General features: G+C 43.0%; 1 protein-coding gene across 1 annotated transcript in view; it reads right to left on the bottom strand.

Moving 5' to 3' along the window:
* Positions 1–257: 257 nt before the first annotated feature.
* The window catches only part of MBTD1 (mbt domain containing 1), a gene marked incomplete in the record, with an annotated part of 2,241,711 nt that continues 2,225,851 nt past the window's right edge, over positions 258–16,117 (bottom strand). The window contains 1 exon segment of the mRNA XM_044084938.1: positions 258–1,794. Within this exon segment, the coding sequence (XP_043940873.1) occupies positions 1,676–1,794 (119 nt within the window).

Raw genomic sequence — 16,117 nt, 5'->3', positions numbered from 1 at the left:
ATTAAAAGCCACACAGCCAAGTGATGGCATGGTGTGCTATCAAAAGAACATTTGGCCATATTACTATATTCACCATTAAAGTAACCCATCATTAATTACACTCAAGAAGCTTTCAGTGGTAACACTGCCATCAATAGTATCAACCCAAGAAACTAAGAGGGTACTGCTTTCACAATCCAAAATGAAGTGCAATAATTTGTAATTAAATCCTGGTAACTCTTACAGCTTGCTGAAATGCATGACAAAACCCCATCTGCTCAAAAAACAACCCATTTTAATGCACATTTTAAAAAGCAAAACATATAGCATTAACAGATTTTGACAACAGGCACTCTATAGCCGTTTAGAAAGCAATAAACATTCCAGCTTAATCACTAGCATTCTTTTAGCAAACGTTTTAGAGCAACAAACTGATGGTGGAAGAAAGAACTGAGGTATAATGATTGTTCACTTTGTAGATATTTTTAGGGTACACATCACATGGAAACTGTCATTATCAAACACCTGCAGCTCACCCAGACACTGACAAGCTATAGTTCCAAAGGTATGAATTCACCAATGAGATAAACATAGTTTAAAAAGACAAAAGCTTTTCCCCATTAACTGATACTGCTGCTTCTAAATTACATTTTATTTTTCTAGTTTAATATACCTGTGAGATGCAGTTTCTCCAAGAGCTTATGCTTTTCTTTCATGGAAAGAAGATCTGTTTAATCAAACCTCACCCTCAATCACATATGATTTTATGCACAACCTCAAAGCTGAAATGCACACAGCTAGTGTAAAACTTTGAAAGAAATGCCACAAGGTCCAGGAGTACTTGTTACAATAACATATGCAAAATATAGAATTTCCTGAGTTTTTTTTAAATTAGTGAACTTGTTGGTAAAAGCTATAACCCATTCAGTACATATAGTATATATAATCACTCACAGCTCTGCAGGGATAGACAGCTGGTTTTCTGCAATAAAAAAACAGAGATCAGTCTTCAAATGTGTAAAAAAATTGCTGCCTAAACTAATCTGATGGCAGCAAATCTGGAGGCTAAAATATACTCGGTTCTGCAACAAGAACTTGGATTACATTATGTGAAAACAGCACACATACACTCCAACTTATACAGCAGAACTTGCTAAAGACATTCTGTAAATTTCTGCAGCAAGGGCAGCCTTCAGCAACCCTAGACTTACCAACAAAAAACCTGGAGTCTTCCCAACATGTACCAGAAAGGCTCTTTATTGTATTATGTGATTCGCAATCACACAATGCCTCTCAACCTACTTCCCCTTCTTGAATATTTTCTTTTTTTTTTTCTTAGTTTTTAACTCTGTCATAAAGAGCAAGAAAATTCTTTTTTTTTTTTTCTCATTTGTGTTCAAAGCACAATAAATCTGCACTCTGAAGAGTATTACAAAAGTTGCTCAAAAAACTTCAAATGCAAGAAGCTGAAAAAGCCCATCCGAGTGAGAAATTGAAAAGATCACGTCTTGCAAAATAGTTTTCTTATTTTTTTTTTTTTTAGTCAAACAAAAATAAGTCTTTAAATCTAATATCTTGTGTGTCCCACTAAGTGTCTTTGATGAGCCGCTACCCTTTAGGATCCAGCAGTAGAAGAGCACTTTTAGTTTAGATCCACAACAGGCTGATGCCACATTGTTGCAAATTCAAGCTGCTCTTATGGCTCCTGTTTGATATAAAAGTTACCAGATCCATTGCTTTCTTGGTCAGAAGCTCCTTGAAGAAAGGTGATGTCCTCTCCATCCAACAGTTCTTCTTTGAGTTGCAGTGAAGTTACTGAAAAGTTAAAAACATAAAAGTTCGGTTTGTTTACTTGAAATGACAACACCCTAACAGACCATAGTCACTTTTCAATTTACTGAGAAAAACTCAAAGATACACATACCAAAGTTTAGACTATAGACATGCTGTTCAGAAGCCTGTGTAGTATTTTAAGAATATACATCACTGACGTTGAAATAAAGAAAAACTCAGAAGGTACAGTTCTACATGAAAGTAGGATATTACGCACATGGAATTTCATCAAGCAAAAATAAAACTGTTGCAGATTAACTAAATCAAAGTGGTCCTACTATTGTTTTAGCATGGCGACTGTGCTGCTCTGTCCTCAGATGCCTGCTAAGTGTACTACCTCTGCTGACACACTACCATGGAGAAAAACTGACACAGCCCAACCTCAGAATACAATTCAAAAATATTTTTAGCACTAACTGCCAAACTCAGTAGGAGTAACTGTAAAGTGTGACTGACAAGTCTAGCTTCAAATCCATCAAGTAAACCCAATTTTTTAAAAGATATGGCTCATCAGTTAAATGACCATGCACATCCCTGAACACAATTGGTCCATTAGCTCCCACATCCATTAACATGGCAAGGGCCAGCAGGGAGGACTCCATCATTTAAAAAGTCATTAGGAATACTTTTAGGTTTTTCCTGTTATGGCCACATGCACCCAGCTAAGCAAGGGAAGAGAGCCATGCACAGGTTTGACCTCACTGCTCGCCTTTCACTTCTGCAAGGGACACTGCCAGCAAGCAGCCTCACCCCTAAGCCTGAAGCACAGAAGTAGCTCTCCTGGACTCTACCAGGGAATTTTCTCTTCTTAGTTTGCTTGCAGAGTGCCTGCAACCCTCCCCTTCCACAGGAAAACAAGCAGGCCATGCCTCTTCACTCCTGCCTCTCTGTGCCTGTCTCCTTTAGTGAAGGCGCTGCTAATTAAATCCCAGCTGCCTGAGTCATAGTCAAAGCTCCATTATACAACCCCCCATTAATATTCCAAAATGGGCATGCTGATTGGTCAGCGTGCACGTTGTAAATCAGAGTTATAGTAATGGAAAAAGGTCCGGTCGCCCGGACTTTTTCCATTAGTATAACTTTTTTTTTTTTTTTTTTTACAGCAACGGTGAACATAAGATCTCCGTTGCATTTTACAACCTGTCTTGCTATGTTAAACGAGATTCTCCATTGCTTTTTTTAAAGCTGTCTCGCTATGTTAAACTCCTTTAACATAGTGAGACAGTGAGTAAAAAGCAACGAAGATCTTGCTTTCTCCGTTGCTTTTTCAAAACTGTCTTGCTATGTTAAATGGGTTTAACATAGAGAGACCGCTTTAAAAAAAGCAACCGGGATTCTCCGTTGCTTTTTTTAAAGCTGTCTCGCAATGTTAAACTCCTTTTACATAGCGAGACAGTTTGTAAAAAGCAACAGAGATCTGGCTTTCGCCCACAGCTCTGATCTACTGCATAAGCATATGCATGCGCAGTACATCAGAACTGCCGCAGAATACCAGACAGCTGCGGAAGGGCAGCAAGGAGGCATTATACAATGCCATTATTTAAGAAAAGCAATTTTTTTTTCTTAAATAATGTCATTGTATAATAGCAATAACCCACTTCTGGGTGTGGGTAGTGCTGGATTTACCCACAGTTGACTTTGTTTGGCCATTCGGGCTTTGCCCTCGTGACCAAACCACACCAACCATGGGTAAATCCAGTATTACCCACACCCATGCGTGGGTTATTGCTATATTATTTTGCACTACAGAATCAGGCCTTTATGGGCCAAAAACACTACTGCCAATTACTGTAACCTTTAAGATTCACACACACACATCTGCTCTCAAAAATGCATTCCTTATACCATTTCAGACTGTACAAACCACTTAACATTATAAAACACATTTATATTTCTTCTCTCTCTCTTTTTGTACCATAAAACATATTTCCTACTTACATATTCATAAACATTTACCAGTGTGACTACTCTGGATCTGCCCACTACTATGTCTGTGCTTCAGAATTCCATCATTTGGACACCTGCAATATCATGAAATCTTTCCAGACAAGCCATGGTTATTGGGCAAACAAGCAGTCTTACATGGGACCAGGCTACTGCAAGAGACATGTTACGTTCTGACATATGCATGCACACATACAGACATTTATGTAAAACTGAGTGGATTGCCGGTTTACCTACTAGCATGACTGGAATGTGGGAAGACGCACAAAACCCTAGAGAAAACCTACATACACAGGGAAGACCTGCAATACAGCTACAAAACAAATGCCAGAATTAAGCACTGCGAGGCAGGAAAAAGTACAATTGTGTACACTTACCATAAATGTAGATGTTCAAGTGTATTCACTGTTGCAGTCATCACTGTTGGGTTATCTGCTTGCAGTAGCCCTCAGTCGGCCTGATTAACAAAGTCTTGGGTCCTGTGTCGGTTGCTGTCCCTTCTTCCATGATGTCTGGTTGTCAGGGGTATAAAACATGCAGCAGACACCATTACATCAGTTTTTCTTGCCCCAGATGTCAGGTGCCCCCTTAATAGGAAACAATTAAATCTATAAATATACAAGGTTATATCTCCAACAAAAAAGCAAATACACCAAAAAGATTTTGAAGACAGTAAAGGAGAGTAGAGGTATATCCAAAAAAGAAAAAAGAAGGGGGCTGGAGGGGGGGGGGGGGTAACCAGGACTGCAACAGTGAATACACTTGAACATCTACATTTATGGTAAGTGTACACAACTGTACTATGTTCTTCATGTTTCACTGTTGCAGTCATCATTTTTGGGTAGATTTCCAAAGCTAAGGATGGGAGGAGGAATTTAAATAGAATTAGGACCAGCTAAAAGGCCCTGCAAGACTGCAGTGGCAAAACCAGCTCTGGATTTAGAGAAAACTGGCAGATGGTAATGCTTGGAGAAGGTATGTACAGAACTCCAGGTAGCAGCTTCTAGGATTGTCCCTGGTAGGGACGCCTCTGAGAAAGGCTGTAGAGGTAGATGTAGCCCTGGTAGAATGGGGTCTGATGCCCTGTGGGATAGGTTTTCCGTGTTTATATCACGCTATCGAAAAATGAAAATAGCAAATGCTATTTCATCGAACCTAAAATATCTAAACCAGATAATATCGAACCATTCAGAATAGCAAATTCTTTCCTTGGGAAAAAAATTCCTATTCCGAAACACATACACACAACACAAGCACACCTAAAAAACATCAATCCACACACATACACTTACAATCCTACAACTAAGCCTACACTAAACTGTACATACACTACTATCTATCCACTTACCTTAACCCAAACCTTAACCCTAAGGTCCGTCACTATTGCACACTCACCTAACACCCGCGCCCTAACCCTAACTCACTTAACCCGCCCTTAACCCTAATTCACCTAACCCGTGCCCTAACCCTAACTCACCTAACCCGCGGCCTATCCTCAACAACCACACAATCGCACACTTACCTGAAACTGACCCGTAACTTTCCACCACAGCGCTGAAAATAGCAAAGCCACAGAACCAGCCAACCGAATTCTTTCCCTAGGAAATAATTTGGTGTTCTGCAGCTTCGCTATTTTTAGTGTTCGCTCAAAACAGGTCGATATTAGAACATTCAAAGTTTTACAACTTTGATTTGCTGATATAGACCCGGTTTTCAATGGTGTTTGTAGCAAAAAAGAATACAATGGCCTATCCATTTAGAAATGATTTGCTTTGAAATAGCCTTCCCCTCTGCCGCTGCAGCAAATGCCACCAGCAGTTGATCAGATTTCCTTTGAGGTTGAGTTCTGTCCAAGTAGAATCTAAGTTGTCTGCGCACGTCTAAGGAGTGCAGAATCTGTTCCCCTTTATTCTGTGGGTTAGGAAAGAAGGTTGGCAAATATATGGACTGATTAAGGACCACACTGGATATCCACCTTGGGCATGAAGGAGGGATTGGTCCTGAGGGACATCTTGTCCGCATGAAAGATGATGAAAGGCTCCACTGCCATGAGGGCCTGTAATTCAGATACCCTTCTTACTGAAGTGATTGCTAAAAGGAAAGCTGTTTTCCAAGAAAGGAATTTTAAGTCTTCAGTGACAGCTGGCTCGAAAGGAGGAAGGGTGAGTTTTCCAATACAAAGTTGAAGTCCCAGGCTGGAATTGGAGCTCTCCTGGGTGGTCATAGATTTTTGGCCACCCTGAGGAACTGCTTAAGCAGTGGATGAGAAAAGAGGGGAGCTGAGATGGCTGAGGCATGAATTTTGATGGAGGAGAAAGACAGGCCCTTATGAAGCATCTCAGTTAAGTATTGTAAGATCTGAGGTAAATTGGGCACTGTTGTGTTCATCCCTTGAGATTGGTTCGAGCACAGAATCTTTTCCATTTTTCAGCTTAGGACTTTATGGTAATAGGCCTCCTTGCCTCTAAAATGATATCCATCACTGATTTACTGAGGGATGGTAAAGGAGAAATTATGTAATTAGCCAAGCTGCTAGATTCAGTGTTTGAAGTTGAGGATGCAGAACTTGGTTCTCCTGCTGGGACAATAGAGTAGGAGTCTGGGGCAGGTACCATGGGGTCCACAGTGACACACTGCGCAAGAGGGGGTACCAGTGTTGGCGTGGTCAGTCTGGTGCAATCAAAATCGTTCTTGGTTTGTCTTGTTTGATCTTTAGTAGCACTTTGGAGAGATGAGGCAGAGGAGGAAAGGCATAAACTGATAGGTTTTTCCATCTGAAGGACAGAACATCCACTTTCCAAGCTTGTTTGTGGGGAGACCTTGTGCAGAATTTGTCCAACTGATAGTTTTGGGGGGAGGCAAACAGGTCTATATCTGGGCTCCCCCATTTGCTTGTCAACATGTTGAAAATCCTTGGTTCCAGTTTCCACTCGTGGGTCCATGAGATTTCTGCTGAGTTCGTCTGTCAGTGTATTTTGTTTTCCGGGCAGGAATTGAGCTTATAAATGTACCTGATAACTAAGGGCTGTGTTCCACAATACCATGGTCTGATGCTCTGTTGTTAATGCTTGGGCGGCAGGGGGTAGAGTGAATGGTAGTCCCTTGTTTTGGTGGCAGGCCTCGTTCCCACCAAAGGAAAGTACAGTTGTGTGCACTTACCATAAATGCAGATGTTCAAGTGTATTCACTGTTGCAGTCATTACATTTGGGTTATCTGCTTGCAGGTAGCCCTCAGTCGGCCTGATTAACAAAGTCTTGGGTCCTGCATCGGTTGCTGTCCCTTCTTCCATGACGTCAGGTCATCAGGGGTATAAAACATGCAGCTGATGCCATTACATCAGTTTTTCTTGCCCCAGATGTCAGGTACCCCTCTAATGGGAAGCAATTAAATATAAAAGTACAAAGATATACCTCCAACAAAAAAGCAAATGCACCAAAAAGGCTTTTAAGCATAGTAAAGGAAAGTAGAGGTATAGCCAAAAGAAGTTAGGGGGCTGGAGGGAGGGTAACCAGGACTGCAACAGTGAATACACTCGAACATCTACATTTCTGGTAAGTGTACACAACTGTACTATGTTCTTTGTGCTTCACTGTTGCAGTCATTACATTTGGGTAGATTCCTAAAGCTATGGTTGGGAAGAGGAATTAGGGCCAGCTATAAGGCCCTGCAAGACTGCAGTGGCAAAGCCAGCTCTGGATTTAGAGAAAATTGGTAAATGTTAATGCTTGGTGAAAGTATCTACAGAACTCCAGGTAGCAGCTTCTAGAATGTCCCTGGTAGGGAGGCCTCTGAGAAAAGGTGCAGAGATAGATGCAGCCCTGGTGGAATGAGGTCTGATCCCTTGGGGGATAGGTTTTCCATGGTGCTTATAGCAGAAATGAATGCAATGGCATATCCATTTAGAAATGTCTTGCTTTGAAAGAGCCTTCCCCTCTGCCCCTGCAGCAAATGCCACCAGCAGTTGCTCAGATTTCCTTTGAGGTTTAGTCCTGTCCAAGTAGAATCTAAGTTGTCTGTGCACGTCTAAGGAATGCAGTATCCATTCCCCTTTATTCTGTGGACTGGGAAAGTAGGTTGGCAAATGAATGGACTGATTAAGGGTCGCACTTGATACCACCTTGGGCATGAAGGATGGATTGATTCTGAGGGACACCATGTCTGCATGAAAGATGATGAAAGGCTCCACTGCCATAAGGCCCTATAATTCAGTTACCCTTCTAGCTGAAGTGATTGCTAAAAGCAAAGCTGTTTTCCAAGAAATAAATTTTAAATCTACAGTAGCAGCTGGCTCAAAAGGAGGTAGAGAGAATTTCTCCAAGGCAAAGTTAAGATCCCAGGCTGGGGTTGGAGCTCTACTGGGTGGTCTCAAATGTTTGGCCCCTCTGAGGAGCTGCTTGAGCAGTGGATGAGAGAAAAGGGAAGGTTCTGTTATAATGAGCTGAAATGGCTGAGGATTGGATTTTAATGAAGGAAAGGGACAGGCCCCTGTGAAGCATCTCAGTTAAGTATTGTAAAATCTGAACTAAATTGGGCGCTGCTGTGCTCATCCCTTGAGATGGGTTCCAGGCACAGAATCTTTTCCATTTTTCAGCATAAGATTTTCTAGTACTAGGCCTCCTTGCCTCTAAAATGATATCAATCACAGGTTTGCTGAGGGATGGTAAAGGAGAGATTAAGTAATTAGCCAGGCGGCAAGGTTCAGTGTTAGAAGCTGAGGGTGCAGAATCTGGTTCTCCTGCTGAGACAGCAAGGAAGGAGTATGAGGCAGGTGCCATGGAGATAACTGTGACACATTGTGCAGGAGGGGGGTACCAGTGTTGGCACAGCCAGTCTGGAGCAATCAAAATCATCATTGGTTTGTCCTGTTTGATTTTTAGTAGTACTTTGGAGAGCAGAGGCAGAGGGGGGGAAGGCACTGACATAGGTTTTTCCAGCTGAAGGACAGAGCATCCACTTTCCAGGCTTGTTTGTGGGGAGTCCTTGTGCAAAATTTGTCCAACTGGTAGTTCTGGGGAGAGGCAAACAGGTCTATATCTGGGCTCCCCCATTTGCTTGTCAACATGTTGAAAATCCTTGGTTCCAGTTTCCACACGTGTGGGTCCATGAGGTTTCTGTTTAGTCTGTCTGCCAGTGTATTTAATTTTCCTGGTAGGAATTGAGCTTGTAGGTGCACTTGGTTGCTCAAGGCTGTGTTCCACAATGCCATGGCTAGTCTGCAGAAGGGGTAAGAATGTGTAGCCCCATGTACCACATAACAGTGGTGTTGTCTGTCTTTACCATTAGTTGTCCTGGAAAAATGTGGTCCTTGAATGCTGTCAGAGCATTCTGTACAGCTAACATTTCTTTTTGATTGATATGCAGGTGCACTTGACTTGGGTTCCATTTGCCCTGAATGAACTTCCCTGCCAGGTGAGCCCCCCATGCATAGTCTGATGCGTCTGTTGTTAGGGTTTAGGCGGCAGGGCATGGTGTGAAAGGTAGTCCCTTGTTTTGGTGGCAGGCCTCTGCCCGCCAAAGGAACTCTAGGCGTAGGCAAGGTATGATAGGAATCATTGTTTCTAGGTCATGTGAATGTTGACACCATAGTCTTTTTAGATACCAATGTAGTTTCCTCATTTGCAGTCTTGCATATGGAATTAGAAGAATGCAGGAGGCCATGAACCCCTAGGCTTGCAGTATTTGTCTTGCAGATAGCAGGGTTTTTGTGGCCATTTGTTTGAAGTAGGTTGTGAAATAAATTTGTTTCCCTGGCATGAGGTAAGCCATCTTGGAAGTTGTATTCAAGCTTGCTCCCAGGAATATAATTTGTTGACAGGGTACCAGGTGTGATTTCTTTTCATTTATGGTGTACCCCAGACAAGTTAGAACCCTTTTTACAAAGGCCAGATGACTCAAAAGTATGTCCTGGCATTCTGCCTGAATTAAGACAATTGTCCAGGTATGGGTATATTTGAATATTTCTTTGCCTGCAAAATGCAATAACTGGAGCTAGGCACATTGTGAATACCCTGGGCACAGTAGATAAGCCAAAGGGCAGTGCAGAGAACTGATAGTGCATGTTGCCTGCTTTGAAGCACAAGTATCTTCTGCAAGATTCCCTGATTGGGATGTGCAGGTATGCTTCTTTTAAATCTAGTGTTGCCAACCAGGCATCTTTGTCTAGCATAGGAAGTAATTGGTGAAGTGTCAGCATCTTGAATTTTGGAATCTCCAAAAAGGTGTTTACAGTAGACCAGTCCAGGATAGGATGCCATGAATTGTCTTTTCTGGGTACCAGGAAAAGTCTTGAGTCGAAACCTTGTCCCTTTTCCTCTTCTGGTACCAGTTGAATAGCCCCCATGCTGAAGAGAGAAAGTACTTGTTTTTGGGACTCTGCCCACTGATTTGGGGGTAGGTCCAGCCACCCACTTGGTGTTGGCAATGTGTGGAAATGAAATCTGTATCCCTGGGACACTATATTTAAAACCCATTTGTCCTGGGTAACAGAGTTCCCAATTCTTTGCATGAAGAGCAATATTTCCCCCAAAGGGGCAATCAGTTGATAAGTGCTTGGAAATTTTAAAAGGAAGCCATTGAAACAGTTTACCATAGGGGGAGTCTTATTATTCCCAGAACTGGAAGTGGAGCCCCCCCTGCTTAGTTCTGTGTGTCCCCTGGGACTGAAACCTGGGGTTTCGGCTGTGTCTGGGTTTGGCTTGAGAAGACCTGGAAGGGGCTGGAAAGGACCAATTCTTAGAGGGCCAGTGCCTACTAAATCTAGGAGGCTGAACTTGTAAAAAATATTTAACAGTTTGCATAGATTTAGCTTTATCTTCCATCTTTTTAAGAACTTACTCAGCCTTGTTGCCAAACAGGCGGTCCTGATTTAAAGCAGCATCCAACAATTTAGCTTTAACATGATCAGGCAAAGACTGCTCCTTAAGCCAAGCATGCCTTCTGAGCACAGACCCAGTAACAGCAGCCCTGCAAGAGGCCTCTAATGAATCAAAACCACACTGCAAAGTATGTTTTCCAACCTGTTCACCAGAATGCATGAAATCCTGTAATTCTTTATTTTCCACACAGTCAGGAATGAACATAATTTTCTGTTTAAGCAGTCCAATAACATGCTGCTGATACTTTAACATATGAAACTGGCAATTTAGAGCCCTAGTGGCCAAGGTTGCAGAAGTGTAAACCGTCTTATCCCATCTATCCAGCGCCCTGGAGTCTCTATCAGAAGGGGTAGGATGTTTAGCAGTAAAAGCCTTAATGCCCTTGGGCCCCTGTGAAATAGTCTCTGGATCTGCAATAGGATTTTTGAAAAGGAACTTGTGGGACTCAGGGACCCTGTAGTATCTGTCAGGTTTTCTGGGAGCAGGAGGCTGGGAATCAGGGGCCAAACTAGATTCCAAAAAAGCATCATCAACAATGTCTTGTACAGGAGGAATAGCTAAAGGCCTATGCTGAGGTAGGAAAAGGAAATCCCTAAGCCTCTTTTTTGAATCAGAAAATTCCTGGGTTTCCCAGTGGAAATGCTCCCTTAGAGTATGTAAGGTTTCCCCAAAAGAAAAATCCTCAGGAGGGGAAGCAGAGGGAATGGAGTCCTCTGCATCAGAATCTTCATAAGCAGATAAGGGCAAATCCAGATCATCAGAAGAATCAGAAAAAACAGCATCCTGATCAGAAGATTCATAATCAACTTCAGTCCTAGGCCTCTTAGAAGGGGGGGGGGGGGTGTTGGCTACCTCTGATTTCAGTTATTAGATCTTCAGCCATTCTTATCATTTGTTTTTTAGGCATAGAGGCCTGAGCATGTGGCCTGGGCGTTGTTTTTTTAGGCATGAATCGAGATTTAGGCCTAAGTAAAGAAGGAGGCGTTGGTATAATATGCAAGTCCATAGGCCTGAATACACCCTCAGAAGCCGGTGCCTGCACAGCGTTTCCGGACCCATCCAAGGTAGAGACATCCATGGGTTCCATAGTTGAAGCATCTTGCGGCATACCGGACTCCTAATGGGTCTCAGTAGAGGCCTGTGAATCAGAAGTAGCGGGTATCAGGGGCTGCGAAAGCGCCTCACATAGTACTGGCGACTGGCTTAGGAGAAGCGTTGTCGGCAGTTTTGGACCTTGGCAGCCTGTCTCTGTCTTTATCTTTGCATTTTTTTGGAATCCTGGTAGTCGGATGAGTAACCGACGACATTTTTGGATAATTAAACCGAGAAACGAAATATTTACAGGCGAAAATATGCCGACGACGGATAGTGCGCTGATTAAATAAAGCACAAAACCAACAGCAAGGTACGTCATGGTCAGGGCCTGGGCAAGGAATACAGTACGAATGAAAATCTTTATCAGGTATTTGCTTTCCACAACTAATACAATTATTAACTTTTACTGACATCGGTAAGGAGCAAGAAAAAGTTTCCCCAATGGGGTTACTTAGCTTTAGTTGAAGACTTCGGTTCTGAAACTAGAAAACTAAAATTTCAGGAGTAGGCCGACTGGTACTTGCGAACTGCTTCTGCTTCAGGCACCGCATGGCAAGAAAGACTGATGTAATAGTGTCGGCTGCATGTTTTATACCCCTGACGACCTGATGTCATGGAAGAAGGGACAGCAACCGATGCAGGACCCAAGACTTTGTTAATCAGGCTGACTGAGAGCTACCTGCAAGCAGATAACCCAAATGTAATGACTGCAACAGTGAAACACGAAGAACATCTCTAGGCGTGGGCAAGGTATGACAGGAATCACTGTCTCTGTCTCTAGATCCTGTGAATGTTGACACCATAGGCTTTTGAGATACCATTGCAGTTTCCTCATATGCAGTCTTGCATACGGAATTAGAAGAATGCAGGAGGCCATGAACCCCAAGGCTTGCAGTACTTGCCTTGCAGAGGACTGGGTTTTTGTGGCCACTTGTTTGAAGTAGGTTATCAAATGAATCCATTTCTCTGGCATGAGGAAAGCCATCTGGGAAGCTGTATTCAAGCTTGCTCCCAGGAATATAATCTGTTGACAGGGTACCAGGTGTGATTTCTTTTCGGTTTTGGTGTACCCCAGACAAGTCAGTACCCTTTGAACAAAGGCCAGATGATTCAAAAGTATGTCCTGGCTTTCTGCCTGAATTAGACAATCATCCAGATATGGGTATATCTGAATATTTCTTTGCCTGCAAAATGCAATGACTGGAGCTAGGCACTTTGTGAATACCCTGGGTGCAGTAGATAAGCCAAAGGGCAGTGCAGAGAACTGATAGTGTATGTAGCCTACTTTGAAGTGTAGGTATTTTCTGCAAGACTCCCTGATAGGGATGTGCAGGTATGCTTCTTTTAAGTCTAGTGTTGCCAACCATGCATCTTTGCCTAGCATAGGAAGCAGCTGGTGAAGAGTCAGCATCTTGAATTTTGGAATCACCAAAAATGTATTTAGAGTACAAAAGGTCCACGATAGGATGCCATGTATTGCCTTTTCTGGCTACCAGGAAAAGTCTCAAATAGAACCCTTGTCCCTTTTCCTCTTCGGGTACCAACTGAATAGCCCCCATGCTTAAGAGGGAGAGTACTTGATTTTGGGCCTCTGTCCACTGATTTGGGGGTAGATCTGGCCACCCACTTGGTGTTGGTAAGGTGTGGAGGAGAAATCTGTATCCTTGGGACACTATCTTTAAAACCCATTTTTCTTGGGTAATGAGTTCCCAGTTTTTGGCCTGCAGACCAATTGTTCTGCCTAAAGGAGCATTCAGTTGGGAAGTGCTTGGAAGTTTTAAAAGCAAGTCATTGAGACTGTTTTCCATAGGAGGGAGTCTTACTACTCCCTGATTTGGGTGCGGAAACCCCTCACTGCTTAGTCTTGTGTGCCCCCTGGGACTGAAAAGTACAGTTCTGTACTTTTACCATAAATGAAGATGTTTGAGTGTATTCACTGTTGCAGTCATTACATTTGGGTAATCTGCTGGCAGGTTGCCCTCAGTCGGCCAGAAGAAATGAATACAATGGCTTATCCATTTAGAAATGGTTTGCTTTGAAATAGCCTTTTCCTCTGCCCTTGCAGCAAATGCTACCAGCAGTTGTTCAGATTTTCTTCGAGATTTACTCCTGTCCAAGTAAAATCTAAGCTGTCTGTGTACATCCAATGAATGCAGAATCCACTCCCCCTTGTTCTGTGGATTGGGAAAGAAAGTTGGCAAATGAATGGACTGATTAACAGCCACACTGGACACCACCTTGGGCATGAAGGATGGACTGGTCCTGAGTGACACCCTGTCCGCATGAAAGATGATGAAAGGCTCCACTGCCATAAGGGCCTGTAATTCAGTGATTCTTCTAGCTGAAGTGATTGCTAAAAGGAAGGCTGTTTTCCAGGAAAGGAATTTTAAGTCTGCAGTAGCAGCTGGCCTGAAAGGAGGTAGAGTTTCTCCAATACAAAATTAAGGTCCCAGGGCAGGGGTTGGAGCTCTCCTGGGAGTCTCAAGTTTTTGGCCCCTCTGAGAAACTGCTTTAGCAGGAGATGAGAGAAGGGGGGGGGGTCCTGTGTTGTAATGAGCTGAAATGGCTGAGGCATGGATTTTTATGGAAGAAAAAGTCAGGCCCTTGTGAAGCATCTCAGTTAAGTATTGCAAAATCTGAGGTAAATTGGGTGCTGCTGTGCTCATCCCTTGAGATTGATTCCAGGCACAGAATCTTTTCCATTTGTCAGCATAAGATTTTCTAGTACTAGGTCTTCTCGCCTCCAAAATGACATTCATCACAGATATGCTGAGGGATGCTAAGGGGGAATTTAAGTGATTAGCCAAGCTGCAAGATTCAATGTTTGGAGCTGAGGGTGCAGAATTTGGTTCTCCTGCTGAGACAGTAAAGAAGGTGTCTGAGGCAGCTGCCATGGAGAAATTTGTGACAGACTGCGTAGGAGTGGGTACCAGTGTTGGCGAGGCCAGTCTGGAGCAATCAAAATAATTTTTAGTTTGTCCTGTTTGACTTTTAGTAGAACTTTGGAGAGCAGAGGCAGAGGGGGAAAGGCATAGACTGATAGGTTTTCCCAACTGAAGGACAGAGCAAACACTTTCCAGGCTTTTTTGTGAGGAGTTCATGTGCAAAATTTGTCCAACTGGTAGTTCTGGGGTGAGGCAAAAAGATCTATGTCTGGGCTCCCCCATTTGCGTGTCAACATGTTGAAAATATAGAAGTTATGTTCTTACCATAACGTTCCATGTTAGTTGTCTTCTTCTCGCCTTCTTCTTGCTGGATGGGTTCGGAGCCGACCTCGGCTCCGACTCGGCCACTCTAAAAGCTCGAGAGTTGGTTCCACCGGCTCGAGGCTCCCCTTATATCCCACAATGCTAGGCGTGAGTTACCTCAGATCTCGTTTGTAAGCTAGGCCCAGATTATATCAGTAGCAGAATAACTAGAAACAAAGTCCACCTCTATAAACAAGGGAGAAGAGAAGGGTGACCTACATCCTGATCCAGGAAAATATGCACCGCAGGGCATATACCTAAAGTAAAGAGGTGGTAGAAAGAGAGGTCACAATCAAAACTCCTCTAGGTCTGTCCAGGCCAGGGGAAGGAGGTGGACGAAGAAGAAGGCGAGAAGAAGACAACTAACATGGAACGTTATGGTAAGAACATAACTTCTATATGTTAAGTTGTCTATCTCGCCTTCATTCTTGCTGGATGGGACCGCGTCCCTAGCACCTTGTCCCGGGTGGCCTAACGGAACAGACTCCTGAGAACAGTGGAACCAAAGTTAGCTCTATGCCTAGAAGCTAAATCCAACTTATAATGAGAAATGAAAGTGTGAGGAGTAGCCCAAGTAGCCGCTGCACAAATGGTGTCAATAGGCAGTCTGTCTTGGAAGGCTATAGAAGTAGCCAAAGCTCTGGTGGAATGAGCTTTAGGTTTGCTAGGCAACTTTTGGTGTCTAATTTCATAAACAAGGGAAATCAGAGATGTTAGCCATCTAGATAATGATACCTTTGAAACTGAAAGTCCCTTTCTGCCTTCTGCATAAGAGACAAACAGCTGGTCAGATTTTCTGAATTGTTTGGTTCTATCCAAATAGTACCTTAACTGACGATGAACATCTAGCCAATGCAATCTTTGTTCAGACCTGTTAGAATATTCTGGAAAAAACACAGGGAGGTCAATGCTTTGATTTAGGTTAGACGCCGAGGCTATCTTAGGTAAAAATGACGGGTTGGTTCAGAAGATACCCTGTCCTTATGGAAAAACAAATAAGGAGGTCGACGGCTGAGTGCATGAAGTTCTGAAACTCTTCTAGCTGAAGTAATAGCTACCAGAAAGAGAGTCTTCCATGATAGCAATTTTAAAGAACAGGAGGCTGCAGGTTCGATAGGGGGAAGAATCAAAGAACTAAGAAT

The sequence above is a fragment of the Protopterus annectens genome, chromosome 10.part0, assembly GCF_019279795.1.
Source record: "Protopterus annectens isolate FY-2018-M chromosome 10.part0, PAN1.0, whole genome shotgun sequence".
In the NCBI taxonomy this organism is placed as follows: Eukaryota; Metazoa; Chordata; order Ceratodontiformes; family Protopteridae; genus Protopterus; species Protopterus annectens.
This window is presented reverse-complemented; position numbering and strand designations above follow the sequence as displayed.